Raw genomic sequence first — 27993 nt, 5'->3', positions numbered from 1 at the left:
TCAAAATAGAACACCCCTCTATTCTATTCATATCTACAGTATACGTGTAATCCTGATTTTTAAAGTCCATTAAGCAATGATTGAAACGACTCCTTGTGCTTTCCAAAAACGAATCTTGTGCTTTTTTCACACTGCACATTTTTAGCCCAGGGTTTCCTTCAGCAGACTTTAACTGTCTCCAAATCTAATTCTCTAAATGCACAGGGTTTTAGACAAAGTGCTAATCAAAAATACAGATTTAATTCTTGCTTCGCTTAATTTTGCCAAAGACAATGTAGAAGCTCATTAAGGTCCAACTGAAAGCCTCACAAACATTCTGCACAGTCGGGGAAACGAGACATTTCCACTTTTGACACATTAATCTTTCTCCCTGGGATAAGTACGCTATTGTTGGTGAGGATAACTATTAATTATTATCATTATGATTCTATTAGATGTTGCTATTTGCACAATGTTGAGCTGTTAATACCATTTGGTCTTAAAGGATAAATCCAGTCTGGTAATTATGGCAGTGAATTGATTTTTACTGTGTGGACAAATGATGACATAGTGTATTCCTCTGTATATAAACTTCTATTTCAGTCACACATACATATTGTTACTGTAAACACCAAATCTGTATTAATCCACCTCTTAAAATCCCCCCACAAACAAAAACACTATTTATTTGTCCTTGAGTAACATGGGTTGAAAACTACAACTTTGTTTTAGGCATATACATAAACTTTTCTTTCGGAATAAAAGTGTATATTTATCTTCTTGGCCAAACATCTGAATCTTCAGGAGTGCGGGGTCAGAACCTGCTAAGAGATGGACTAACACGCAACTGGGTTTAACCTTTTCATAGAAATTCTTGACATATGAAAAATACAGAATATTATCAGCCTTTTTCCATTAGGTTTAATGTTTAACTGTACTGCTGTTGGAGCACTTTAGGGAAGTTGAGTGCAGGGCAGAGATTGCTTTGTGCCCTTTTGCTAAATGACTTTACTCTCTGTTTATTGTTTGATGATACACTGATATTAAGATTAAATCGGCCCTGGGTAAACGGTTAAGTGCAGTGTGAAAAGGGCTCTTTATTTTTGTGAGCTTTTTATTGGTGGGTTTGGGGTGGCTGCAGCTCCATTAGGAGGAGTATTCATACTCCTCTGCACTGCGTCGCCCAAAGTCCATCCATCCGAGATAATCTCTGTCCTTTATCCTGTGGCTCGGGGACAGACCGCTGGCTCTGCTGGTGAGGGATGATCTGGTCTGGTAGGAAGAACCTGGAGGAGATGGAGACGGTAGGTGAATGACGCTGAGGGCAAATATGTATCTGCTCCTCTACTCACTGTAGACTGTAAGCCATGCTGACTTATTCTGTTTCTTTTCCCTTTTTTTATGTGTTTGTGAGACAAAGACAGAGAGATTAGGAGACGGGGAGGTGTGTGAAGGAGGAATGCAGAGTGACAGCAGCGAGGAGGGAAGGAAGAGGAGCAAGCACAAGTGGAAAAGGCGGAGGTATGGAAAAATGAGGGGAGGAGGGGAGAAGCTGGGGGGGAGATGGCAAATAACAGATGGTGGGACTCAGGAACAGCATGAGGGAGGACAGATTATAGAAGGATGCAAGTCAGCAGGAGAAAGAACACGACCAGAGGGGTGATCCGAGTGTAACACGACTTTCACCGTCTCCGTCCTGAGTGGAGTCGGGCGGGCTGTTTGTCGTCACTGCTCACCTTTCCTGGAGATGAGTCTGGCCAGCAGTTGGCTCAAGCTGTTCTTGGAGTCTGTGTCTTGGTTGTAGTTGGCGAGCCGTCCTGAGGGGGGCGCTGCAGCTGAACGAGCCAGGCGTGTGTGGTTGGGCGATGGGGGAGGTGGGCTGTCTGACATGAGAGCCTCAACCTCAGCCCTCTGTGACTCAAAGAAAAAAAAAAAATATATATATATTATTTTGTTTCTTAGCAATCCAAAAACCGATGCTTATCTAAATTACTTCAGCTGAATCAAGTTAGTAAGATACTTTGTCTTATGTACCTATATGCAAGTTCATAATTTGAGCATCTGTGTGTCTTACGGTTGACTGTGAGGGCAGACTCAGAGAACCACTTGACAGAGCAGCCAGGAGAACACACACACAGATCCCCACATTCATGACTGGAGGTGGAGAAAGAAGAGAAGAGAAGATTAGACAACAAAGTCAAAATAAATCCACTGGTGGACTTAATGTTCCCCCTCAGATGATTTGTTTGCCGCTGTCTCTCCTCTCTTTTATTGCCTATTGTCGGTTTTTGTGTCTGAGGGCCGGAACAATTGCAGGTGATGGGTCAGGAAAGCAGAAATCAATCATTTCACATTTATTGGAGTGTAGTGGAGGAACAGTTTACGTCTGATAGTTAACCTCAGGCACACACACACACACACACACACACACACACACACACACACAAGGGTGGTGTAGGGTGGAGTTGTGATCCATAGGGAAGCACACCAATTATCTCTAAACCTTAATTTTGCTTTGTGTGGCATTTATTTTAAAAGGGAGATCGAATGTTAATACGGCAACAAGCGAGCAAATTACATGAATTCTTCCTTTCTTTATTCACTCACTCACATAAAAGATGTGTGATGTACAAGAAATGCAAGACATTGGTGGAATTATTTATCAGTGCCCGGAATGAGAGGAAGAAAAACAGAGTTAGTTAGATTCAACCAGACTCGTTGATCTGAATCTGTTTCTCTGTACAGATGTGAACATCGCTCAGTCAGACTCCAGAGTTTCCCTGTAGTTATAGTTTGCGATCTACAGTAGAGCACATGCTCTAATGACATCTCTTAGGGAGTTGTTTCTAAGCACAGAGGATGTCCGTCAAGAACAGACTGTCAAGTCCACTGAGGCAAACTGTGATTTGTAAATTTGGGCTATACAGAAATTTCGATTTTGATTCAGTACTTTTTAAAAACAAACAAACAAGTATATATCTGTGTAGAATTAACACTGTAGCTCAACACAACAGCCCCCTGAATAATGTCTGTTTAAAGAGACACTGTGTGGTTGTAAATAGTCATTCTGTTGATGCTAATATAATTCCTGTTAGAAGCTGGTGATTGTCTCTCATTCATTATTCACTAGGCTGGTAATGGAGTGTTATTATATTGTGTGTGTGAAAGCCCTCTCCTCCTGCTGCTCCTCCTCCTCTTCAACAAAGGGAGAGAAAAAATAATAATTTTTAACATTTCCATGTTCATAGATTGATGTTCAGCTCCCATTTTTATGTATAAAAATATGTATTTGCAGCTGGAACACATTATGTTGTGTCTCAGATGTTACATACTGTATGCACACGTAGTTGTATTGTAATCATAAGTGAAAGTTTGCAATAATTCTTGATGGAAAGCACAGCATTTGATTATATTTGTATTGAATCTAAATTTACATCTTTAAACGCTCAAAACGGACCAAAAAAAAGTGTTTTAATAAATTACTAATACGATCTAAGAACAGACAAAAGCTCATATCAGTTAAATGTATGTAAATCTTACCTGCAGTCGTCGTTGGTTTGGACCAGGAGAAGCTGAGTCTGAAGATGCTGAGCTTTGCTCCTCCTGTGTCAAGGCCGTGAGTGAATGAGTGAGTGTAAGTGAGTGAGAGGAAGAGGGAGAGAGACCTCACTTTATACTGACACACAGGAAGGAGGAGGAGTCTCAAAAACTGATGCCACTGACGCAACAGAGGACACAAAGGTGCTCGCGCGCACACACACACACACACATACTAAACTGGGATAGGTGTAGCCCTATATGAGAAGGTGAGAAAAGGTTGGGACAAAGGTGAGAGCTTTAACTGTGCAGCACTCAGAAATCAGAAAACGATAGTGGAAAAAACACTGCAGACACATAAGTAAAAGCATGCACACAAACGAATGCACTCAAGCTGTGGTTTCTAGTAGGAAGAGGAAGCTGGAGAAGCTCTTGAGTGATGCGTGTCCGAGCCTTTCGATGGACACTGACGCTCACAAATACACATATGAGGGCACACACACAGGAACACGGATGGAGACAGAGAGAAAAATATGATCCCTGAAAGAGCAGAGGCAACATGCAGCTGATATAACCAGTGTGTGGTTCTGACAGAGTGAGTCCAAAGTGGGTCAGTATGTGAAGCGTCACTCAGCCTCATGTGTCTTAACTATGTGTGTCTGCACGTGCAGCAGAATCAAACACTGGAAACAGATCACGGATAGATATTGTTGTTTATAGTCTGAAAGACGAGGCCAAAATTGAATCGTTTCAGTCACCAAAACAGCGTGACTTCATTGTAAAGGTCGCATGAGGCACTGATTGATTGGTAGGAAGAGAGTGGTGATTGGAGTGGTCTTCAATGGGCATGTTGGTGGAGGGAACAGTGGTGACGAGGAGGTATGGGGTTAAGGAGAGAAAAATAAATACATATTTCAGGAAGAGGGCGGAGCATAGGGTGACCTATAAGAGTGGGGGTAGATTATATACTATGCAGAAGATGCAATCTGTAGGAGAAAGGAGTATGCAAGGTGATGCCAGGGGAGAACATGGTCCGGCTGCATCAGATGGCGCAGTCTGTAGGATGACTTTGGAAACCAGGCAGAGGAAGTCGGAGCCAAGAGAGGTAGTGAAGAGTGACCAGAGGCAGCTGGGTCCAGATGAAATACCTGCGGCAGTATGGAGATGTCCAGGAAAACAATCTTGGAGAGCAAGAACATGTCTGAGGAATGGAGAAGAAGCGTAACTGTACCAGTCTCCAAGAACAAGGGTGATGTGCAGAACTGTAGTAATTACATGGGTATGAAGTTGACCGGCCACATTATGAAGTAAAGAAATGAAGATAAAAATCACAGATGGAGAAGTCTACAGAAGGCCTGAAGGAGTTGCACTGTTTTTGTGGATCTAGAGAAAGTTTATGACCGGGTGCCAAGAGAGGAACTGTGGTATTGTATGTGGACGTATTGGCTCGGCGTGAAGGTGGGATTACATCAGGGATCAGCTGTTGTTTGCAGATGATATTGTAATCTGTAGTGAGAGTAGGGGACCGGTGGAAGAGAGCCTGGAGAGGTGGGGGTCTGCACTGGAGAGAAGAGGAATGAAGCAAGACAGAATACCTGTGTGCGAACGACAGTTAGACAGGTGATACCGTGATGCAAGGAGTAGAGGTAGACAAAATGGATGAGTTTAAATACCTGCGGTCAACCATCCAAAGCGATGGACAGTACACAACAGAGGTAAAGAGAGTGCAGGCAGGGCGGGGTGTGTGGAGATGAGTGTCAGGGGTGAGGAGTGACAGAAGGATGGTGGCAAATGTGAAAGGAAAGGTTTACAAGACAGTAGTGAGACCTGCTATGATGTATGGCTTGGAGACAGTTCTGGTCACTCACATGGAGGGTAAAGTGGTAGAAGATGAATGGAGACCAACTTCATCCTAATCCAAAGGCCAGCGATTACAGAATTTGACAGACAAAAAAAACAACAAAGACTTTTGCACAGCACTGCATGTGTTCAGTGTTGGTATCATCCATGAGAACTTGTATATTGATAACTATAATTTTATTTCAGCAAAGTTTTACAATAACTTACATAACCCATTTACCAATCCATGAATGGTATTTCAACAGGAAAAAGTTTGTTGAACAGTTTAATCAAAAGCCTTTATGTGGCAGAATGGAAATACTCGGATGTGCCAGAAGCTGCAAGGTCACAGGTATAAAAGATAAAAGTCTGTGGGACACCCGTTTGTGTTAGAAAGTGAAAGAAACAGCATGAGTGTGCTTTGTGGACAAATGGTATTCATACATTAAAATGTATAAGCCGCAACATGAGCACAATAACGTGTGTGGTAATGTAGTTGGTTTTTAAAAGGTTCATTAGAGCTGTTAGGACTAGCTTTTAACTCGGTGCCCCTTAAGCAGCTACTCAGTAACAATGCATGTCATTCCAAGAGTTTCTATGTCAACCTTCAAGCCTTGGTGCTATTTGAGGGAGAAAATAGCTTTGATTATCTTCAGATTGTGCGGGGCGGTCGTGTTGAATGGGGACACGTGTGCCGCATTGACTTTCCAGAACGAGGCTCTTGTTCCTGTTGTGTCTACCTAAATACCGATTTGCTCGCCGAGGTTTGTCTGAATTATTTAAAATTCCTCACTTGTTCAGCTGCAGGCTAGGTCTCGGGAAGAGAAAGTACTTTTCACTTTTCAGTTTTGTGAAGTAGAAAAGCTGAAACTTTGCACTCAAAGCTGGCATTCTGTCTTTAATTCATAACATTTTTCATACCTTTTTTCTTTCCTATTACTCTCTTTATCCTCTTTTTTTAAGAATGTGTTGTGTCTTTCAACTTTGTACTGATTTTTTTCTTCCCCTGTCTCATTTTAATGTTTGTGTGTGCGGCATCTTAAATCTACATGTACCTTTGTGTGTGAAAAGTGCTTTATAGTTAATAATGCCCTGCAGGACCCATACCCATATTAGCATGATTACAGTTTAAATGTTCACTATGAGCCAGATCAGTCACAGTTATCTCTCATTATGATGTGCAGAGTTTGCACTGCTCAACTCTGCACATGCATCATTTGAACAGCAGGTCAGCATAATGCACGTTACGCAGTACATCGTCATGGATATAATAGGCTGTATGGCTTTTGAATGTGCTTTCATCAATTTCATTTATTGTATTAATAATAGTGCACAATGTAATGGTCATGTAACTGCTCATTATGACCATTATGAGCCATATGAACTATACATTTGTATGGGTGTCTTTGTGAGGACCAGAAAATGATACAGAGTGAGGACATTTTGGTTGGTCCTCACAGGGTTAAGACCTGGTTTTAGGGTTAGAACTGGGTTTAGGTTAGGGTTAGGCATTCAGTTGTAATGGTTAAGTTTAGGGTAAGGGGCTACAGGCAATGCATTATGTCTGTGTCCTCATTATGAATGCTGAGCAAATGTGTGTGTGTGAGTGAGAGAGAGTGAGAGAGTCTCAGGCTTTTCTGGTTATTGTTAGCTCTACTCCAGGCTAACATTAGCCTGTTTCCTAACACTGTCATTAGCAGCTGCTAAACTATTGATTGGACTTTCCCCCTAAACCTGTCGTTAGCACCTGCCTAACTTCTGAGATGCACACACTCTGGTTTCCATGACTTCAGAAGACATGGAATTACATTGACTTGCATACATTTCCTGGAGACTTACTCACCTTAACCATAACTAGTACTGGCCCTAATGTCTTCACCTTAAAATGTAGCCATTTACATTATGGAAACCATTTTAGTTTCTAATAATAATTATAGTAATAATGTGATTATGCTCTGAAGTTCGAATGTTTTATGGGGAAAAGCTTCTGCAGCAGAACACACACAGTCATGACCATGTGCAGAGTTAGGACGGTAAAGTAACACATTTTCCCAGCCTCTCCTCTGGAAAACGGTTATTGTTCACCTGTTTCACAAAAAAATTGAATCCATGTTATTGGTGACATCAAGTGTGCTTTTGGCCAAACAGAATGAATAACTGCAAGTCGACTAATCCACTCTCCTCCCCGAGGGCTTCATTTCAGAGGTCCATGGGTAAGACAACCTCTGTCTGCTGTTTGGGCAACGAAGATAAATGCTGAGTCCAGACATATGAGCGTTACGGTCTGATGAAGATATATATTCTCCATACTGCTTTTATCTACTGTTTATCACATGCCGTGAACAGTAAATCAATATAAAATTCAATAACATTTACCAGGCCACAATTTTTGCTCGGAGTGTCTTTGCTCACATGGACACAGCAAGACATGCAGCAGCTCTAACAACTGGACATAAAGCTACTCCGTTATGATCGCTTTTATATTCATATTCAGTTCATTTCCTCCCTCCTTCATTTGTTATGTTTTAATCTTGTGTTGTTAGGTGCTACATAAATAAAGGCTGATTTTGATTGATTCTGCAAACCACTCGTTAAAGGAGGCTAAACGTAAGTTGCAAAAACAGCCTCATTGCTATGCTCAGGTTTGTGGGGGCTTGTAACGGCTGCAAAGGAACATCCTGGGTTTCAGTCAGAACAGTAACAGAGAAGTGTTTTACTCACGGACCAGATGAACACTGGTGAGCTCACTTTCTTGTTTGCCCGTCAGGCTACGCTTCATGAAACTTTGTTTCGCTCTGTGGGGTTTATGTTGAGTGGCAGTGCAGTTAAAAAAAACATTCATGTTGAGGCTGACGTGTCTATTTTTAGTTTTGAGAGGCCTTTGAGTAACTTTTTGCTATGTCGGAGACTCTGTGCAGCAGCATGTGTGCGTGTCATTGTGTGAGTGGAGAGGGAAGGACGGATGAGAGAACCAGCCAGTGTTTTGTTGTTATTGACAACAATGAGCTCACTCACTACTTAATACTCACATCTCTTAGATTTTTTCTGGAAAATCCAACCTAAACCAAGGCTGACACTGTCAAACTTTAAAAACCCAGTCAAGTTCAAACTACACAGCCTCGAAGTGAACACAGCTTGGCCTTACATCCACTGAATCATCACTGCTCTATCAGGACTTACTGAGGCACCAGGAGTCAACATAACAGTAAACTTGCTTTTCTGAGTGTTGCCTTGAATACGTAAGACTGTGCTCAAAAATAATTAGCTGATTGTTGAATTCCACTACAAAGAAATCTAGTTTACGCAATACAAACTAGCTCTTAGGTGAGATACTTTAGTGAAATTTGTATATTTAATGATTTTTTTCAGTTTTCAGACACGAGAACCGAAACCAAAACTTTTCCTCCACAAACATCAGGATATTAAAAATTGAAGTGGCATTAGTAATTCTGACGAAAAATGGCCTGAAACTAAATTGTTTTCCATTTCATGCCGAGTTGATCATCACTTATGGTAATGTACAGCAGTGGAATGCACGGTCAGTCTTAAAATATCCAAACAAGGCATCCCACACACAGACACACACAGACAGCACAGTTTCAAACATGCATGCACGTCACACTTCTCCAAGGAATGCATTCATGTTGATTCTCCACGTGTCCCCGTCCCTCTCACTGTGAGTCATGGCACTCGACTTAATTGCTTTGTTGTGTTTGTGAGGGTCAACACCTCTTCAGTGGATGGACCCTCTTTTCTCCTCTAATCACCCGACTCGTTCTGTGTAGTCGGAGATGAATTAAAGGTCAGAGGCACAGACAGATTGATCAAAATATAAATGAAACCATCTGAATATAATAATATGTTCATCACGTTTGATGCTAGATTCAAAGTGCTTCATAAATAATATATAAATATTTCGTCGTCACAACGAAATATGGATTGTTATTTGTTAATACTGACAATCCCCATTTTAATTTAAATGCACATTAAGGAGTGCACATCAAGACATTTTTATATTTACGTTAACATTTGCTGCAAAGCTTGTTGTCATCAAATTGTGGAGATGTTGATACCATCTGCCACTTTATTAGGTTTCCACCTCTGTACCTCATAAAGTGGCAGGTAAGTGTATAATGCTTTGAAACGAAGCATAATTGTCTGATGTTTTTATGTGAGCCAGAAGGAAGACTGCAATGAATGTAACGTGAAATAACGAAATTTAAGTCTGAAGGTAAATTTTCCACAACATTTTTGTTTCCCCCTGACATTAGGACTTCTTGACCTTTCATTATAAGTCTTGAACATATTGTCCATGGGTGTTGCTGCGTGATATTGTTTGTTGTTTGTGGTTCTCAAAGGAAATAAGTCAATGAATGTTGCTGTGGCGTCTGTTTTTCTGTCATAAATCTGGCAAATGTCTTCACAAATATTACATTTTTTTCCATTAGGTAGAATGGAAACTTTGGCAGCTTTTTAAATCAAAATAAAGTGTGTGTGTGTGTGAGAGAGGGAGAGTTCTGGCCCAGTGTTGTATCAATTTATCTTAAAAAAAGTAGTTTATCTGGGGAAATAACATGAGTTGAGATTCTACATTTGTGTTCTACAGTGTGTGTGTGTATGTGTCTGTATGTAATGCGACAGTAGTGACAGAGAGTTTGGGGCAGTTTTTTAAACAGAGGAGAAATGAACTCTTGATATTGTGTTTGTTTACAGTGATATGAGAGGTGCAGGCTCTAAAGTTGTTTAGTCCAGGGATAGCAGGTGCAGATTAATCCAGATTATTAACTTTCAGTGCCCAATTTCTCATCAGAAACCTCAGCTGGTTGCAGTCTGGCCAATCATTTACACTGAGGCACTTAAAGGAAATCCCTGAAAATGATAGTGGACAATATCTGTGTTGTAATCAATGTCACTGTCACCTTTACCACTTTTATTCTGTATTTCTCCTCTCTTTTCCTTCTCCGTCTCCGTCTCCTTATCCTTCTCCTCCTCATTTGACAGTTAGTTTAGACAGTTATATTAGATGCCTCAGGCAGTCTATCACTGACTGGTTGAATGAAAAAAGTGTGTTGAAAATAGAGTGGTGAGAGGCTGCTCTCTCCAGCTCTCACAAAACACATGACTCATAAATACCGTACATTCAGAAAGACAACACAAAGACTCGGATACATGATTGTGATCGATCACTTGTACATACAGTAATACTGTGCATACTGTACGTGTTGTGCATTTTTCCCACAACTAGTGAATGATGGATGTGAGCCACAGAGGTGCAGCTGAGTGCTGCGCTGTCTTCCAGAATTTGCATCTGTGCAACAAAGTCAATGAGATTATATGATGGATGTAGAGGTGTAATAATTAAGTTTTGAAGGCTAAAACTGCAGGGTACAGTAAAACAAAACAAATGTTGATTACAGGGAGCACAGGGAGTAATTTGTTCATTGCTTTCACGTCACCTGTTATTTTCACAGGTTTGAGCTGTATAATAATGCCTTTATGACAATCTGTTTCTGATAACTTAAGGCCTGGAGTATTTGATGAGGTAGATTCATATGTTTTAGGAATTTGTACAACATTATTGTTATACTTTATGTGACATTTATGCTTCATACATTTTATGATAGCAAGTTTTCTCATCTAATCTCTTTTTTTTTTCCTGTTCAGTGTTATTTATTTTATGTTTTGTGCAAAATTAAATTTAAACTAAACCAAATTTCTAATGATGAAATGATTACTTGAGAGAGCCCGGTAGCAGCACCACAGTCAACAGTAGATTGGTCTCTGTAGGCCGTTTTGTGTGTGATCCATCATCACACGGATAATGAAATAACAGCCACAACAGATCACTGACTCGCACACACACACACACACACACACACACACACACTGTTACTCACAGCTTTCCTTATGTCCTTATTGCTCTCTATGGTTGTGAAATCAATACAAGTCTGAACACCCACTGAAAGGTTTGAAGAAAACGACTCAGGAGAAAATGGAACTGGCCGGACGTGTGTGTGTGTGTGTGTGTGTGTGTGTGTGTGTGTGTGTGTTCCTCTCGAGGCAACGTGGCACCAATAAAGAGGTGACACAAACATACAAGTCAAAAGACGATGCTGAAAATGGGAAATGAAAGCATGCCACCTTAAAGACCAGCTGAGGGGAAGAAAGAGAGAGACATGATAAGACTTGATGTCACCTTCTGACCACAGAGACTTTGCTGTGTTATTGCTGCACTTTGTTAGAGGCATGCTTCTGATTTATGCCTCCAATCCCAATCAGGGAACCCAGGTTTCAGTGTGAAACACATTCCTAATCAGCCGAGCCTTAAACCGCGTCATTTGTCACTGATATGTTTTTTATTATCAGCATGTTTTCTTCACGTATTTGTGATTACGCCAGTTATTCCTGTATTATAAAATATCATGGAGGGATATAATGTAGTATATGTAGTTTTTTTTCTTATCCCTAGTTGATTCAACTTAAAATGTGTTGTTTTAAAACTGTAGTGCATAAATCTGAAATATAAAGAAATGTCGGTTTTGTTTTCTCTGAACACAGAGTGACACATGGTGATGAAGGCAAGGCAGCATAATAATTACATATTGTGCTAATAAACCGACAAGCAGTCGAAAGTGGGTACTAGAACACAAAGAAAATCAAGTTCTCCTTAAACTATTTTACCATGCAGCCCTGAACAAGAACCATTTTGTTAAAAAACATATAGTACAACACATAACTTGCTAAAGTCCAGTAGAAAGAAAAGTCGAACATCTTGCACAGAAGAACAAGAGCTCTGTGTGTGTGTGTCTCTTATTGGCTGTTTCAGTATAATCTGTTCAAAGTGTTGCTTTCATGTCAGAGTTAGATGCACCAACCAAATTAAATTATCTATAAAAGTCAGACAATAGGTCCCAAAAAGATTTTCCAGTGACCCTTCTGACTGAAGCTTTATCTAAATTCAATTTGTTCACACTTTAAAAACTCATAAAATGGTATTGAACTGCAGGCAAAGTTCACTTATAAGTCACAGCAGGGGAACCCAAGTGAATCCGAACCATACACACTTACCAGTTGCAGTCGGTCAAGTAATATGAACTATCTGACCAACTAAAAAGAATTAGCAATGATGAGTTGCATTTTATTGAGCAAGAAGCAAAGATTTCAAAACATAATCTGCTGGTCTTTATCTTCCAAGCTGCTAAACTGTGTGAGTGTTAGAGTATCGACTGCACACTTAACCTCTGACCTTGTGAAATTGTCAACATTTTTTCCCCATAGTGATTTAGAGACTTGTGTTTCTTCATATTGACAAAGAAATCCAATAAAATAATCAATATCTACTGCCCCTACACTATGGTGAGTGAACTGACATTAGTTAGATTTTTTTTGTTTTGTTTTATAGCTTTGGTTTTTGTCCTGCGGCATTTGAAGTTTTTTTTTTACAAAAACAGAATTGCCTCCAGTGAACCTTGTGATGATGAATTCATTGTCATGGTTGCGCCATTCCACTCCTTGTTTTAACTCTCTCCCTCGTGCGTGTGCAGGAGCAGAGGGGCACTAGCTGATGACACGCACCTGTGTTTGATCACCACCACTTACCAGCTGCGTAAAGACCTCAGCTGTTCAGCTGCTTGTTGCAGTAGAGTTTCACCCCGTCAACACGTCAACAAATACATGTTTTCCTGAGTTTGTTCTTTGTGCGGATAAATATTCTAAATGACAGTTTTCTTGCTTTAGTGTGGATCTTGCTGCAGTGTCTTCAGTCTCCTGGGATGAAGGAACATAGGGGAAAAGAGTGGCTTAATTGGATGTGAGCCACTCTGCAGAGACACTTTAAGAACAAAGACAGACACGATGACAGCCTTACAGTGTGACTAACAATCTTCCTGAATGTTAAAACAGTGTGTCTGGGAATTATCCTCTGTCTGATGTTTTGGCTATTGTTTCATTCATAACTTGTTACCAATTAGCTGGTAACTTGTGTAGAAGAAGGAGACGGTGCATGGCAAAGGCATCAGGAAAGAAGAGCAGCAGTGGAAGAGAGCAGACTCTGGGGCGTTTCTGTTATTGGAAGCTTGAAAACAATAAGAGTGCCAACATAAAAGTAGAGTTTAGTAGCCTATAGTCCATACATTTCATGCAGCAAATAAATGAAGCAAAGCCTCTTTACAGACAATACAAAACATGGACATTATTTGAGCGTGGTTCCTATGGAAAAGTCCACACAGAGAGGTAAACCACACAACAGCAACATCATTTTTATTTTTGCTTCACGACAAGAGAGAAAACATGGTGACTATATGATAAGCTTTGTATAGTCTGTAAAACAATATTTAAACAGCACTGTGCTGAAGCTGCAGTATAGTCCAGTTTTGCATCAGTTGCACATCTTGAAATAAATAAATAAATGTGGCAGGAAAAATCACCATGGTAATGTTTTTTTTCTTCCAGGTGCTGCAGACACGAGTGCTCTCTTTCTCCTTCACTGAGATTCAGACAGTCTACTCTGGCAACAATGTAGCCTGCTATTACAACTTTTTCTATAGACTTCTACTCTTCTAACTTAACTTATTGATAGCTCTCCAAACAAGAAGAGGATTTTTTTTTTTTATCACATAATATGTGTTATTAAGTTGACATTCCAAAGCCAAGAAGATATATAATGTATCTTGTTCCACACATATTAACATTAAGTCATCAGCACAAACTGTATTATAAAACACAATATTGGACCTTATTTCTATAGTTTTGAGACAATGCCAATTAAAAACAACATTGTTGACCAAAGTGCTGTTCAGCAGTGTTTCTTAATCCCACTGCCCCGCTCCAACACACCTGATTCTAATGGTCAGCTCGTTATCAAGCTCTGCAGAAGCCTGATAACGATTTATTTGTATCAGGTGTGTTGGCACAAGGAAACCTCTAAAACATGGAGGACAGTGGGTCCCCAGGACCCGGACTGAGAGACACTGTTGTACAGTAATAAAGCAAACGTTTAAAAAATAAAACACAAACAAAGCACAACAGAGGAGGGGCAAAAACATAGGGGCACAAGTCACACTGAGACGAATGCCAAAGAAAAGAGACAGACTTCAAAACAGGAAGTGATGAGGCCTGTGTCACTGTCACACAGGGTTAGAAGATAGAGGATGACCAAAGTAAAAACATCCTTACAATAAAGCCTAACAAATATTGACCTCATGGTAAGTTAAGAACAAATGCTCACCAAAGTCTGCATTGGGACTAAGAATGAATTTTGTGGCAAGTAGATACGATATTGGACCTAAAACAGATGGACAGGTACACTATGTAGTTTCTAAATCAAACCAATGTCAAAACAATGATTTTGTGAAACTGTAACTTTTTTAATGCGGTTCCACATGAGTGAGTCTTTCCTGAATGTAAAAATCCTTTAAGAAACAGTATAGGTGTCAGTTCAGAGTCTGTTTTTGCTGAATCTGTGCTGTAAACACAGACTCCGAACCATCAAACAGTCCTAGGATGAGCAGAGAACACGTGCATTCTGTGACAATAGGAGTTTAGTGGAAGGGCCTGACGTGAAATTCATTTTGACCACAGTTTACTAGAATTGCTCCATCAGCAGTCCAGTTGACAGCATTTATAATGGTTTAAGGCAATTTTTCACTCATTTTTCTACTGCATTATCCTCCACTTGAGGGCCGCAGGGGGGTTGAAGGGCAGGTACACTCTGGACTTTGCCAGTCCATCACAAGGCCAGTCAATTTTTTCAAAATACTATATTTTAAAACCATGAATCTCCCAGCTGTCATACATCCAACAAAGAGCTGAGCATACACTGTTGGCAGCGGAGAAGGCTTGACCCTGTTTTCCTCAGAGGAAGCTTGACTTGAACTGAATGCACCCTCACCAGCTCCTCGTGTGGTTTTCAGTTTTAAGTTTACTTATTATTGTAAAGCAGAGCAGAAAATTACATAAACATAAACATTTTCAAGCCCTCTCTCCATAGTATGATGGAGATCTTTCCATAGAAGATGGCGATTCTACCTCCTGCCCGTGTGTCTTCACCTGTGTCATGTATGTCACATGATTCCCTTTGTTTGTTGTTTTCTGTTAGCATCCAGTCTGTGGATTTCTTTGACAGACGGTCTGTGAACCAAGGATTTTCTGATTACTGAGGGTTTGTTTTTTTAATTTTGTTCTGCACTGGGTCTTAACCCGAAAAATTATAGCATCATAAAAGCACTACAGGAAATAAGGCAGGATTCAAAACTCTGTTGTTTGATCTGATTAGCCACAAATATGATTCAGATCTAACTCCGATTATTTCACTGTTACCTCAGTCTATTGTCAGTGGAACACCATAAAAGTGACGCTCATCTCTCTTACAAAAACTACATATTCTCATTTTTATTGATTGATGTGAACATAAACACAGCTTATATCAACGTTTGTCTTACTCTTAATCGTAAATCCATATATTTGTCAAGTATTTGTCAATTTGAAAACCTAAAATTAGGGATTAATCAATGAATGGGATTTCCCGTTGCAGTGCACACACACAATAAAGGGGTTGTTTGTGTTTTATGGTCACCCAGTTTAGTCCATGAATTTATCTATATTCTATATTTACACACAGACACACACACACGCAAAAGTAACCAATAATCAGTATTGTTATACATTTTGTATAAACAATAAAATCTTTGCCCTTTACACGTATCTGTACATAACGAGCTCCATCTATGATTACAGAAGTGACCTCCCGAAAAGAACAGGCCCACTCAGCAACGAGAACGCACACTCACACACACACCAGCTTACACACACTACCTGCCGCTTCCTGGGACTATTGCCATAATGGTTTCCTGCAGAATGTTAAACTGCATGATGGGGATGATGGGTAAGAGTCATTAGTGGCACAGGTGAGATCATAAATCAAGTTTAACACTGTTGACCTGTTCATTAATGATAACCACAGGGAGAAAAAAATCAATAAAAGACTATCTGCTTATGCAACATGCTGTAAACTCGACAAAGATATGAGCTGGGAATTAGATGATTGTTATTTCTGTCTTTTCTGACATTTTTTTTTCTCAAAGATGTTTTTATTGAGTTTTAACATTTTACAAAATCACAAAACAAGAAACCTTATCTAACCCAGCCCCACCCCTCAAAACACATCATTACCTAGCCAGACACATTCACAAATGAATAAACAGAATAAACACCAATTGTGCTTAATTCCTGGAGTGGTACAGGTAGCAGCTGGAAAGACCTTTTTTAATATCCATTATTTAACACCTGTCAAGGAAGAAGTTGTCCAAAATATGTGCATATGCGTGTGCAAACCTTGCGTTTTCCGACAGAATGTTGGCGTTTTAATCATATTCATAATCAAAGCGGGGAACTTCACAATTCAGTAGAATTCACCTGAATGGAAAATCGTCAGAAGAATCAAGTCAACCTCTGACACAATGTCCTGCACAACACCCAGGTAGAAAATGAGAGTGCACTCATGATGGGTTTTGCCCGTGTACAACTGTCATGAACTTTAAGTCAAGTGGACACACTGAACAATAACACTAACCTGTGTGTCTTTGTATGTGCCATGACTCACATTCAATACAAATCTATACTAGTAGGAGTTTGTCTGCCCGTGTGTGTGTGTTCCAGGTATTACTCATGTTGTAGGGACCAAAAGTCCTCATAATGTCATTTATTACATTTTAAGGTGAAGACGTGTTGTATGATTATGGTGAAGTCAGGATTAAGCCAGAAGTAGTTACGGTTAAGGTTAGAGTAAGTCTCCAGGAAATTAAACCATTAATTAATGCGAGTCAATGTAATGTCCCATGAGGTGCAACCAGACTGTGTGTGTGTGTGTGTATGTTCTTTTATTGGTATCTTATAAACCAGTGAGGACATTTTGGCTGGTCCTCATGGTCTGTCACTCCTTAAAAGTGCATTTTGAGGGTTAATACTTGGGTTAGGCATTTAGTTGTGAAGTTTGGAGCTAGGGAGCGTCCTCACTGCGATTGCTGCGCAAATGTGCATGTGTGTGTGCGCGTGTGTTTTGCAATGTTGTGTATATTGCCATGGGAGGAGAGTGTGTGTGATGGTTTTCAGCAAAGGGACAATCAATACATGTAGCAGATGCTCCCTGCCTCCGCATTTAGCCTGTGAGGCATAATATAATCATATAAAAATGATAATGACAGACAGACAGACGGATATAGTTGGAAATGCTGACTCAGCTCAACATTCAACATTCAGGAACACACGTACATGTCTGCATCTGCCCCCACCCTGTGTCTGCACCTGTAACATCACTGTGTACACATGTTTGAAAGACGCTGTGTACTTCTACCATCTCTCTCAGAGGCTGTATGTGTTTACAAATTGAATTGAGAATGTCAGTGGGATATTGGTTTGATGTTGCTCAATCATCACACAGGGGACACTTCTTATTAGAATGTCACTTCAGATTAGAGTGAAGCAAGCTGCAAGTGAAATCATGGTGCCAAAAATCATCATGCAAATAGTTTAATAATCGCTCGCCTAACAATAAGAATTAGCGTATGAAGCGTGTGAACGCATGCATCCACGCACTTTATTCTTCCTCGCTCCTCTCTTTGCTTTCCCTCCTCTCTTTCTTGATTTTCATCTATCTTGCCGGCCCTGCCCTTTGTTGCTGTTCAGTCATAAAGATATTAGAATACAACCACAGGAGGTTGGAGTCATAAAACACACACTCTCAGTGGAAGATGAGGCTCTTATGTGTATAAAACACACAAATCAGTGGGATCACTTTGAATAGCCAGAGAGGAGGCCAGATAAGAGAGCCAACAAGCTTCATATGTAAATATATGAAATATAGATGGCGGATATAAAATCTGCATGTGCTGGTAGTTTCTTATAGAATTAAAACATCACATTATTATTAATAGTTTGTCTGAAAAAAGAAAAGATGTAAAGTGTCTGGGGACTTTTAGATGACATTAGTACGGTAATAAATACTGACTATAATATGCAGATGAGTTTCTGTCAGCGTCAGCCCCGTAATGGGATTTTTTGTTTTATGTTTTCCTTGTATAAAGTTATACCATAAGGTATATCTACTTTTTCTTTTTGTTTCTTTGTTTTAGGGCTATTAGTGGTAACACATAAATCATTAAGTCCAGACTTTAAACATTTTATTATTGCATTTTTCTTTTGTAATCATGTGTAGGCATCTCAGGAGTATGCAGCTAAAAAACAAACATGGAATGCAATGCAACTTTGGGAAAAAGACTGAGGGACAGTCACTTTGTCAGGAAGTCAAATAGAGAATTAAATGAAGCTGCAGCTGCTGAGAAATGATTCCACTGCTTCTCACAGGAGTTATTAGTAAATAAACCATAATTGAAAATGATGGTTCTTGACAAAAGAACAAGTAGATTTGAACGCAACAATACCTTTCTTGTTGCTACTGTCTTCAGCTATATTCACTCATCATCTGCTCTCAAAGTGTTTACATAGATTATGGATAAGGACATATTTTATAATTAAAAAAAAAAACATAATCCCCTCACTCACAGAGACGCCCACATGAATAAATGAAAGGGACAACTCTGTTTTCATGTCATGTCAACATGTTCTATGTCCTTTTAGTGACGCAGATGAGATGAGCAGATTCTGCCAAATACAACCTTGCTGGAAATGTCACCACTGTAGCATTCCTAAATAAAACCTTGTTTCGGCCTCAAATAAAACTAATTTATTACATCTGAACGTCCTGCTTTTCATCTTTGCTATATGTCACCGTCAACTGTTTCCCTGCTGTCCCTCCTACTCTCTGTCCTCTCTACCACAATGTTGTTTTTTGCATAACAAAGTTTACATAAAAGTAAAAGGAAAACTGTGAATTAGCACGGATTAAGGGAAACAATACATCAAGTGTTGAATCACAGTATCATGATTGTATTCATGCCATATTCAGCCGGAGAATAAGGCATGTAGCTATAGTAACATACTGTTTCTGAGTCATATCTGATGTGAATGCACTGTCCTGTAAATAGACAGCTATAACACATTTATAGTATTGTTCTTTCTTTCTTTGGTTTTAGGTAATAAGAGCAATTGCATGTCAATCTGCAATGATTTTACCACTGTTTTGTGTGTTTTAACTCCCAGTTAATCAAAAATATTCGCTGATGCTTAGCAGAAAATTTATTTTTATTATTTAATTAAGCACAAACTGTTTCTCTGTGATTTCTCAAAAAACAATCTTGGAAATTGTTGATTCATTTTGTTTCATTATTAAGATGATTTATTTGTGTATTATAGAAGCTGTTAAAGCTTTTCTGACATTGGTATTCAATGAATATGTTTTCCATGAAAATGTCAGGACAAGGCCGACAGTATCTGATGTCATCTCGTGTTTGTTTGCCACAATTGCAATTCTGTGTCATTTGAGGTGATTCAATTTACTGTGTGGCAAATTCTAATAATTAGAGGCAAATATTGTTAGTTTCAAAATGTCACAATGAAGCAGTAATGAGTGGAGCAGGGGGGCAGAGGGGGAAAAGGAAGGAGAGACCCACCTCACATTTCACTCAGTGGAGGACATTAACTCTCATTTTGTTGTTCCTTCAGGAGCTGCTGCTAATCACATGAAGGATGAACAATCATAAATACATTGATGATTATCTTGTGCACATTCTGTCTCAAACTATTACACTATTGCCCTTATTATACAAGAATCCAATTGCAGCATTACCTTAGTTTGGATAATGACTAAATTACTGATTATAGCAGGCACCCGATCACACTAAATGATAAAAGTGGCCTTAACACTTGGATATTGTTTACGGGGGGGGGATGTGCTTGTCTGGTTTTGTGAAAACACAGTGACCTAGCAAGCAAACCCAAACCATGACCCCACACCCCAGTCTTGTTGCTCATGTAAATTACATTTAATGTCAAATGATGTCAAATAACGTAAGAAAGACTGTAGAAACAAAGGAGATGGACACACACACACACACACAGATTACATCACCGCTCAGACAACCTGTTATTTACACAAAAACAACAACCTCAGCTCAACATGAGAAAATATTTCATGCACTGGCACAGTATTGTGTTGCTTCATTATTTATAATACTTCATGATAAGTTAGTAATGAGGAACCAATCATGAGTTAACGTTAGTAATTTAGCAGCATCATCGACATATTGATCATCTTTTTGGGTGAAGATGTTTCAGAAAGAGACCAAACTGAATCAGCATTATCAATGTTAGTAGCTGAAGAAACCAACACCTTTTTTTCAGGAGGGACCTTTTGCGCAGCATATGTACAGATATAAAAACATTAAAAATTCATGTCCATGCAGTAGCATTATAAATATATAAAATATGTATTTATATACGTATAAATATATATATATATATATAATATGTCTATGCAGTAGCAATATAAATATAAATGAGCAGTTTCTCTAGGGCCCTACTAATGTTCTTTTAAATATTTAAAACATAAGAAATGTATAAAGAAGCTAGAGGAAAAATATAAAAAAGGAAGCTCTATTATTATTATTTGAAAATGGACTGATTATAAATGTGGTACAAACCAAGTTCTCTGAAATGTCTCACTTTTCAGTTTTTACTTTGCTTTTCTCAGTAAGTCAGACCTAAAGTACCAAAAGTCTCTGATAAACATTCAGTCAAGCTGTGAGATGATTAGCATACACATTGCCTTTTTATTGAAACTGCAAAGAGGGAGACTATCTAAGTTTTTAGGGAGATGTGCGTCTTCAAAATGTTCAAACTGCCAGGGGTATAACCTTGAAGTTATACTGCATCTGTAACCACATGTCCTTCAGCTAAATGAAAACCCACAATGCTTGTATAGAGTCGACAGTTTAACCTAGCCTTGCTGCTTGTTCGTAGAATCGTAGGTAAAGGTGTGTCGTTTTGTTTTTAGAAAGCTCATCTGACCAAATGAATCCATGAGTGCTTGGATACAAATTCACAAATGTTATGTTGCTTAACAATTCTGTATTGACTCTCAGTCTTGGTAGCCCAGATACTGCCATGTATACATGACTTGCACTCAATCATTACTGTCACTCAAAGGAACACTGTATCTCACACACTCACTGTCATAGATTTATTACTTCCTGCTGACCAGAGAATATGTTTTATTTTGTGTGTTTACAGTGAACTAGAAAACCTCTAATGGCAGCACTTTAAAGCCCACTGCAGGTTTGCATGTGGACGGGCAACAAAGGAAACGAGAGAACTGATCAAGTGGACGTCCACAGGCAAAAAAAAAAAAATGTATTCTGTCTGACAGAATAAAATAAATCAAATTCACTGTCTACAAATGTGTGCACTGGGCACTGTTGTTCATCAAAGGTTTACACCATCATTTAACAAAAGGGTAACAAAGGAAAAACCAACATACTTTACTTAGCATACATTTCATACTTGTTATTGGCTGGTTAACCAAAAAGCAGTGAGACGTTCAGCTGTTCGAGGCTTTAAGAATAAACTCTATATAAAAATGGACGCATGTCTTCTAGTTGCAAAACAAACTCCTACTGTAAGGCCTCAAGATTCACAATTGTCGGGTTTTGAAAGCGACGTTCACATGGCTTTACCTGCAATCGGGAACCTATTACTCACAGATGTTTACAGTGTTCATTTCTGATTATTCTGACGAAAATAACAGGTCAAATTTATCATCTTTATTGTCCTTTCCATAGCAAACACAAGTGTTTACGTGAAATAAAGCTGCTGTTTATTACTCAGCTCAGAAGTCTGGTCATTTGGGCTTTTAAACATGCACCTGTATTAGAGTCTAGTAGATAAACAGACCCCAGGACAGATGTCTCTGGGAGGGAACGATCAGACTATTTTTCCTTTCCTTCCTTTTTTGTAAGACTTGTTTTGTTCATGTTTTCCCCCTAATGTCCACACATAAGATCCGTTTGTTACGTCTGATTATCTTCCTCCACAGCCGATAATGACAATGAAGCGACTGACCAGTACCCAAGACATGCCAGGAAAAGAAATGTCCCCCTTCAATATCGCATTCATCTTCCAGCTTCTTACTTGTATGTCCTGGCTGACTCAACTCTGCAGAATGTTCTCATTTCCCCTCTTGGACCACACAAACCTGTTAGTCTGGCTGAGTATCAGAAACCGTCTCACAACCAAACAGCTCTGTGTGTCCATCTGTGCCCTGTCTCCATTTTCATCTCCGTCTCTCATACACAGTCATACACTTTCCGTCATGACCTCTGGAATTAAAAGCTGGTTCATTATGAAGAAAACATAGATAATCATAATACATCTCAATTGCACATTTCATCTGTGGAGTGACCACCACTTGAGCGGCTGCTGGTTGCTGATTGAGGTTTGCTCAGATGTATGATCTTCATGATATAATGCGTTTATTGTCATTGTAGTGTACATACAGTACTCTGCTGCGTCCAATAAGGCTCCAAACAGAGTTCCAAACAACAACAACAAACAACAAACAACAAACTGGTCAATAAACATAAATGCTGTCATGAACGTTATGGTCAGCTCAACCTTCAGACTTCACCATACACGCCCTGCTGCTCAGGAGAAAAAATAATAATAATGCAAATAAAATACTCCTACAACGTGTTTCTGACATTAAACTAGAAACAGAGAATCTCCATCGCACCATTTCACGTGTGTCTTTTATGAGAATAAAAGAGTGGTGTTGCACACTGTATGCGGTGGTCTATGAGAGGAGTCACTCAGAAAGTTCTTCTGGGCTTCGCTCTGTAGCCAACACAGCACTGATTGCATTTTATATCTGAATCTTTGGAGGCTGGTTTGCTTTCTTTACCAGGGTTAGAGTTGGCAGAGATCTGTGTTTACACCAGCTGTCAGTTATGTTCTTTGACACACACTGCCTCCCTGTGGAATATATCTGTAACTGGAGAGGTTAGAACAGTAAATCACTTTACTCTGTTACTTATTTCTGAGATACAAAAACATTGTTTTTTCTAGTAACCACATCTTTAAGGGTAGATGACATAGGATGGCCAAAGAAATAGGGATTTCTTGTACAAATATGATGCAAAATATCAAATTGTATTCTATTTTTAAAACTGAGCTCTCTGTGTTATGTCTTGTGTGTTAATCCACAGCACTCGACCAGAGTGGGGCATTGTGGCCATGCTCAGTTTATTATATATTAGTCCTTCTCCTCTTCCTCCTTCAGTTACAGGTGCCCATTCATCCATCCATCCATCTTCTACCGCTTCATCCTCCACATGAGGGTCACAGGGTGCACCGGAGGCAATCCCACCTGACATAGGGTGAAAGTCGGGGTTACATGTCATGTTGTGAGTCCGTCATCGGCAAACACAACCATTCACTCTCACGTTCTCTCCCCCGGAGAAAATACAAGCACACACGGGGAGAACATGCAAACTCCTCACAGAAAGGCCCAAACTGAGATGTGAACCTTCTTGCTGTAAAGCAACAGTTTTAGCTACATGCTCCACCATTTGGCCCCAACTCTGGCCATTCTATCCTAAAGAACAACACACAACAAACTAGAGGTTAAGAGATTAATAAAAAAGCAACACGCATTCAATGTTTACCACTTCATTCTCCACATGAGGGTCGCAGTACACTAGAGCCAATCCCACCTTGACTTTGGACCACCAAAATCTTCAGTTCATCTGAAAGTTTGTACCGAATTTGAAAGGATTCTTTGGAAATGTTTGTAGGAAAGAGCAGTCACAAGACCCATTATGGTTCTTATAAGGTGACAGTGACCTTAACCTTTAATCTTTAACCACTGAGTCCAATTTACTTGAGAAGAATGGTGGAAATCAAGAACTTTGAAGTGTGATTAAGCACTTCAAACTGTGGAGGGCAGCATTACACCTCTCAGTGTACACAGCATGCCAGAAATTATTATTACTTAAGCATTTGTTTGCCACATGTAATGACATTTCCTTCAGGTTTTACTGATTTGCAGTCACAATATCAATTTTGAGATTTACACCTAATGTTTACTCATCCTAATGTCATAATCTCTATTCTTAACCTTCATCTCAAGTTGATGTAAACACTTACTGACGCTAGTCTGCGCTGTGGGCCTAATAAAGGATAGACCAACTTATCTGTGATGGACAATTGTCACTCTGACCTGAGCTCTGTCAGGTTCTCGTCTAGAATGTGGAACCACTGGCGCTCCAGGCTGTATGTAAATATATGATATGTGTGTGTGTGTGTGTGTGCATGTTTTTTTATACAATTTTTTGTGTTCTGTTGGTGCTATGGACCGCTCACTTTTTGTGTCCCTAATATTGAATTATTGAAATATTGAATTGTCATCAAAACAAGCTGCTTTATTTTAATTTAAGGAAATGATAATTGTCACGGTGGTTTGTACAGAGTTGAACATGATGGTTTCCAATGGCAGTTCTTATAGTTCGGAGGTGAGGTGAGTGGAGTCTCTGTGTTTCTCCAATTGTTAAAAAGTCCCAAATCCTTCACCCAGTTCAAAGATACCCATTAAGATTAGCTTTTAAAATATGTATCGAATGAAAAGTGTTGTTAAAGCAGATAAAAGTGACTTCTCTGGGAGAGCAAAAACAAGTGTTGCTCAACATTAGCATGCTAGCCTAGTTAATATGACTGCTGTGACCTATTAGTGATAAAAAAGTTGACCAACCCAACGCCAGAAACCCACAGAAAGGTGAGGTTTTCCAACACATGTTGTCGGCTAGCAGTGTTCTTTTATCGGCAGTAGCTCTTAGCTTAGTTTGGTTGTCTTTGTGCAATTACGTGATGACGTCATTCACGTTTTCAGCCAATGAGGGACGTGCGCACATTAAAGGCAACAAAGGCACATTAAATGGAACGTTGGGAGTAGTTAGCTCTAATGACTTCAGTCTGCAAATAAACAGCCAACTAAAAAAGCAGGAGAAATCAGCAACTTGCCACTGTATCAGAAATACAGTGGCACAGAGTCAAATATGGATTTACTTACTGAACTGGAACAGTTGGAGGAAGCCATGACACAAGGGCCAGACCCTTTCCAAGTGATGATGGATGATCTGCTGACAGAGACAGGAGAACCTGTACCTGTCCTTGCTGTGAAGTGTGAGTCCAACATACCAGACTGTAACCTGGTAAATGTGGAGGAACTTCTGAGAGAGACAATCAACCAGCTTCTTGTCAATAAAGAGGGCAGTGACCCCCACAGACTGGACCCTCTTCAGGATATTGTGGATGAACTGCTGGCAGAGATGGATGAACCTCTACCCGTCCGTGTTGTGAAGTGTGACTCCAACAGACCAGACCCTCTCCTGTTGAAGATGGAGGCCCTGGTGACAGAAACGGTAAAGAGTCCACATGTCAGTGAGACAGTTGACCCATTACCTGTCTCCAAAGAGCCAAAATGTGACCCCCGGCATCTGCCTTCTCCTCCACCCACTGTCCCTGCATTGGTTGACCTACATCCTCAAGCCTTTTCTCCTAACCTCCTCTGTCAAGAGAAACAGGGACGGAACAGCAATGTTTCTTCTATGCCCTCTCGTTACATTCAAAAGAACCTAGTTCCTGTAGGAATAGTGAATGGAGAGGCGGTGTATGCACTTCCACCAGAGGCCTTCACGGCTGCCTTCTTCCCTGCTGCTCCTCCTCTGATGACCCCGACATCCCAGAAAAACGAAGGGCAGTCTTACATAAAGAAGCCACCAAACGCATTCATGCTCTTTAGGCATGAGCAAAGATCAAAGGTCATTACGGAGCTAAATGTCAGGAACTGTGCACACGTGAACACTGAGCTTGGGAAGAGATGGACACGTCTGCCTGAACAGCAAAGACTCCATTACTTCAAGGAGGCAGACAGACTTCAGCGTGTCCACCAGCAGCTGTACCCTAAGTGGTCAACAAGGTTTAATTATGGCAAAAAGAAAAGGAGGGTTATGGGGAAGTGTCTCACACCTGCCTAACCTCACTGCCTTGACCTGCTGTACCTATGCTGTCAAATCTTCTGTAAAATGTCTTCATTTTATATGAAATAAACATTTTATATATAAAAAGAAGAATCTTTTGTCTGTGTTTTTATCTGGTGTAAAATAGTTAATGGATTAATCAGGTTAAGGGGACACTCTGAATTGGTGTTTTTTAATAAAAATGAATTGGATTTTTGCTTATCACAAAATGATACCATATCAGATACAGTACATGAGTCTGCCATGTGGTGGTGACAAAAACTCTTTGGTACAGTCCAGTCTGAAAGTTAGTTTTATTTACCAGGTGCTGCTAAGCTGATGTGTCACCTAACAACACTTACTACTGAAATATTGGAAAGTCTAATTTTCACAAACTTTCTTTCCCTAAAATGTAACTGGACAATTGTGATCAAGGGTAAAAAAATGTTATTGTTGCAGGCTGTGAGGAATAAAAATAGGATTAATTACTGCAGAGACGAGGTGTGCAGTCCCACTCCCATGTAGACAAGCCCTGACCCCCATCAACTACTGCCCTAGCTATGAGTTAATAGTCCCACTTCCTGACATGTTTTCCATCCTGGCCCCAGCAGCCAAGATGGAAAACATGTCAACCTGTGCCCACACACCACAGAGTGAAGACGGTGTTTCTTAGGACACTTCACCACCTGTGGCTCCTCTACGCTAGGGTTACGCTAGGGTGGGAAAGGAATTTGTGAATATGCAACATTATTGTAAGCCCCTCCCAACACACACACACACAGCTGTGTGTCATAAGTCCCTTTTTTTCACTTCCTCTCTATTATCTTCTCCTTTAGTGTGATTGTGTAACAGTGGCTGTAAGGTGTTTGTGTCATCCACTATCACCGTCATGTTTGACTGCACCCACATGAGACTGAGACAGTGGCGCGGCCAGAAATGTTTTCATATGGGTGGCCAGATGGAGCCACTGATAATCTTAGTGTGGCCATAACTGAAATTCAACAGTTTAAAATGGGTTTGTATATTAGCTAGTTGAAAACTAATCGATATACGTTGGTGTCTTTTAATGTTACAACCAAGCAGCGGACCTGGGGCCACAGAGCTTGCTTTATATTATGCAAACACATCCATGACTGCACTGACGACCTTCCATTCAACACTCTCATCAAAACCCTGACTCAAACCCCAGCCCTAACCCTTAATATACAGTATGTAAAGCTTCTTTGAGCATACTTTAAAAGTGTTTTATAAATAAAATGTATTATTATAATAAAATAGAAGATATTATTATAATTATGATGTGCAGTAGGGGTGGGTCAAAAAATATCTATTTGGTGATATATCGTTGTCCTTCCTCGTGCAATACAAGTGATACACCAGGGCAAATATATAAAGAAAACAGTCCCCGTCAGTTTCAGTCACTGACACTGTGGACATGTATCGTATCATATCATGAGGTACCCTGTGATTCCCACCCCTAATGTGCAGACTAATACCACTAACCCTAGGTCAGCTATATCTAATATCTAATTCCTGAGGAATTCAAAGTCACCTGTCATTAAACTCCTTATTTTCCAGCCATCCATTTCGCAATCATGGTCACACAGTCATAACGTCACCTGTTGGTCCAGGAACACGTGGAGTCGCCTCTGTGAGTGGCGGTGTTCCTGAACTGCTG

The 27993-nt window shown here is 39.9% G+C and overlaps 2 protein-coding genes across 3 annotated transcripts; one reads left to right on the top strand and one right to left on the bottom strand.

Moving 5' to 3' along the window:
* Positions 1-17: 17 nt before the first annotated feature.
* Positions 18-3617, bottom strand: LOC122775051 (cholecystokinin-like). The gene is made up of 4 exons (XM_044034738.1): positions 3520-3617; positions 2054-2133; positions 1716-1890; positions 18-1265 (listed from the first exon to the last, which is right to left on the bottom strand). The coding sequence occupies exons 2-4, from the start codon at positions 2129-2131 to the stop codon at positions 1126-1128; spliced, it is 393 nt and encodes a 130-aa protein (XP_043890673.1). The 5' UTR covers positions 2132-2133; positions 3520-3617; the 3' UTR covers positions 18-1125.
* Positions 1218-26388, top strand: LOC122775050 (transcription factor 7-like). Of its 2 annotated transcripts, XM_044034736.1 has the most exons (3): positions 1218-1283; positions 1400-1500; positions 22340-26388. In XM_044034736.1, exon 3 carries the CDS (start codon positions 25353-25355, stop codon positions 26331-26333), a length of 981 nt encoding a protein of 326 aa, XP_043890671.1. In that variant the 5' UTR covers positions 1218-1283; positions 1400-1500; positions 22340-25352; the 3' UTR covers positions 26334-26388. The 2 variants fall into 2 exon arrangements, with proteins under 2 accessions (XP_043890671.1, XP_043890670.1); XM_044034735.1 differs by having other exon boundaries at positions 1259-1500.
* Positions 26389-27993: the final 1605 nt, after the last annotated feature.

The sequence above is a fragment of the Solea senegalensis genome, linkage group LG9, assembly GCF_019176455.1.
Source record: "Solea senegalensis isolate Sse05_10M linkage group LG9, IFAPA_SoseM_1, whole genome shotgun sequence".
In the NCBI taxonomy this organism is placed as follows: Eukaryota; Metazoa; Chordata; class Actinopteri; order Pleuronectiformes; family Soleidae; genus Solea; species Solea senegalensis.
This window is presented reverse-complemented; position numbering and strand designations above follow the sequence as displayed.

Bases quoted from the DNA above. Each gene is read 5' to 3' on its own strand.
- LOC122775051 (XM_044034738.1), bottom strand. From the start codon at position 2,131: ATGAATGTGGGGATCTGTGTGTGTGTTCTCCTGGCTGCTCTGTCAAGT. The intron at 1,891-2,053 runs GTAAGACACACA...TTTGAGTCACAG, and splicing joins GTCTGCCCTCACAGTCAACC to AGGGCTGAGGTTGAGGCTCT. The intron at 1,266-1,715 runs GTGAGCAGTGAC...CATCTCCTCCAG, and splicing joins CAGACTCATCTCCAGGAAAG to GTTCTTCCTACCAGACCAGA.
- LOC122775050 (XM_044034736.1), top strand. From the start codon at position 25,353: ATGGATTTACTTACTGAACTGGAACAGTTGGAGGAAGCCATGACACAA.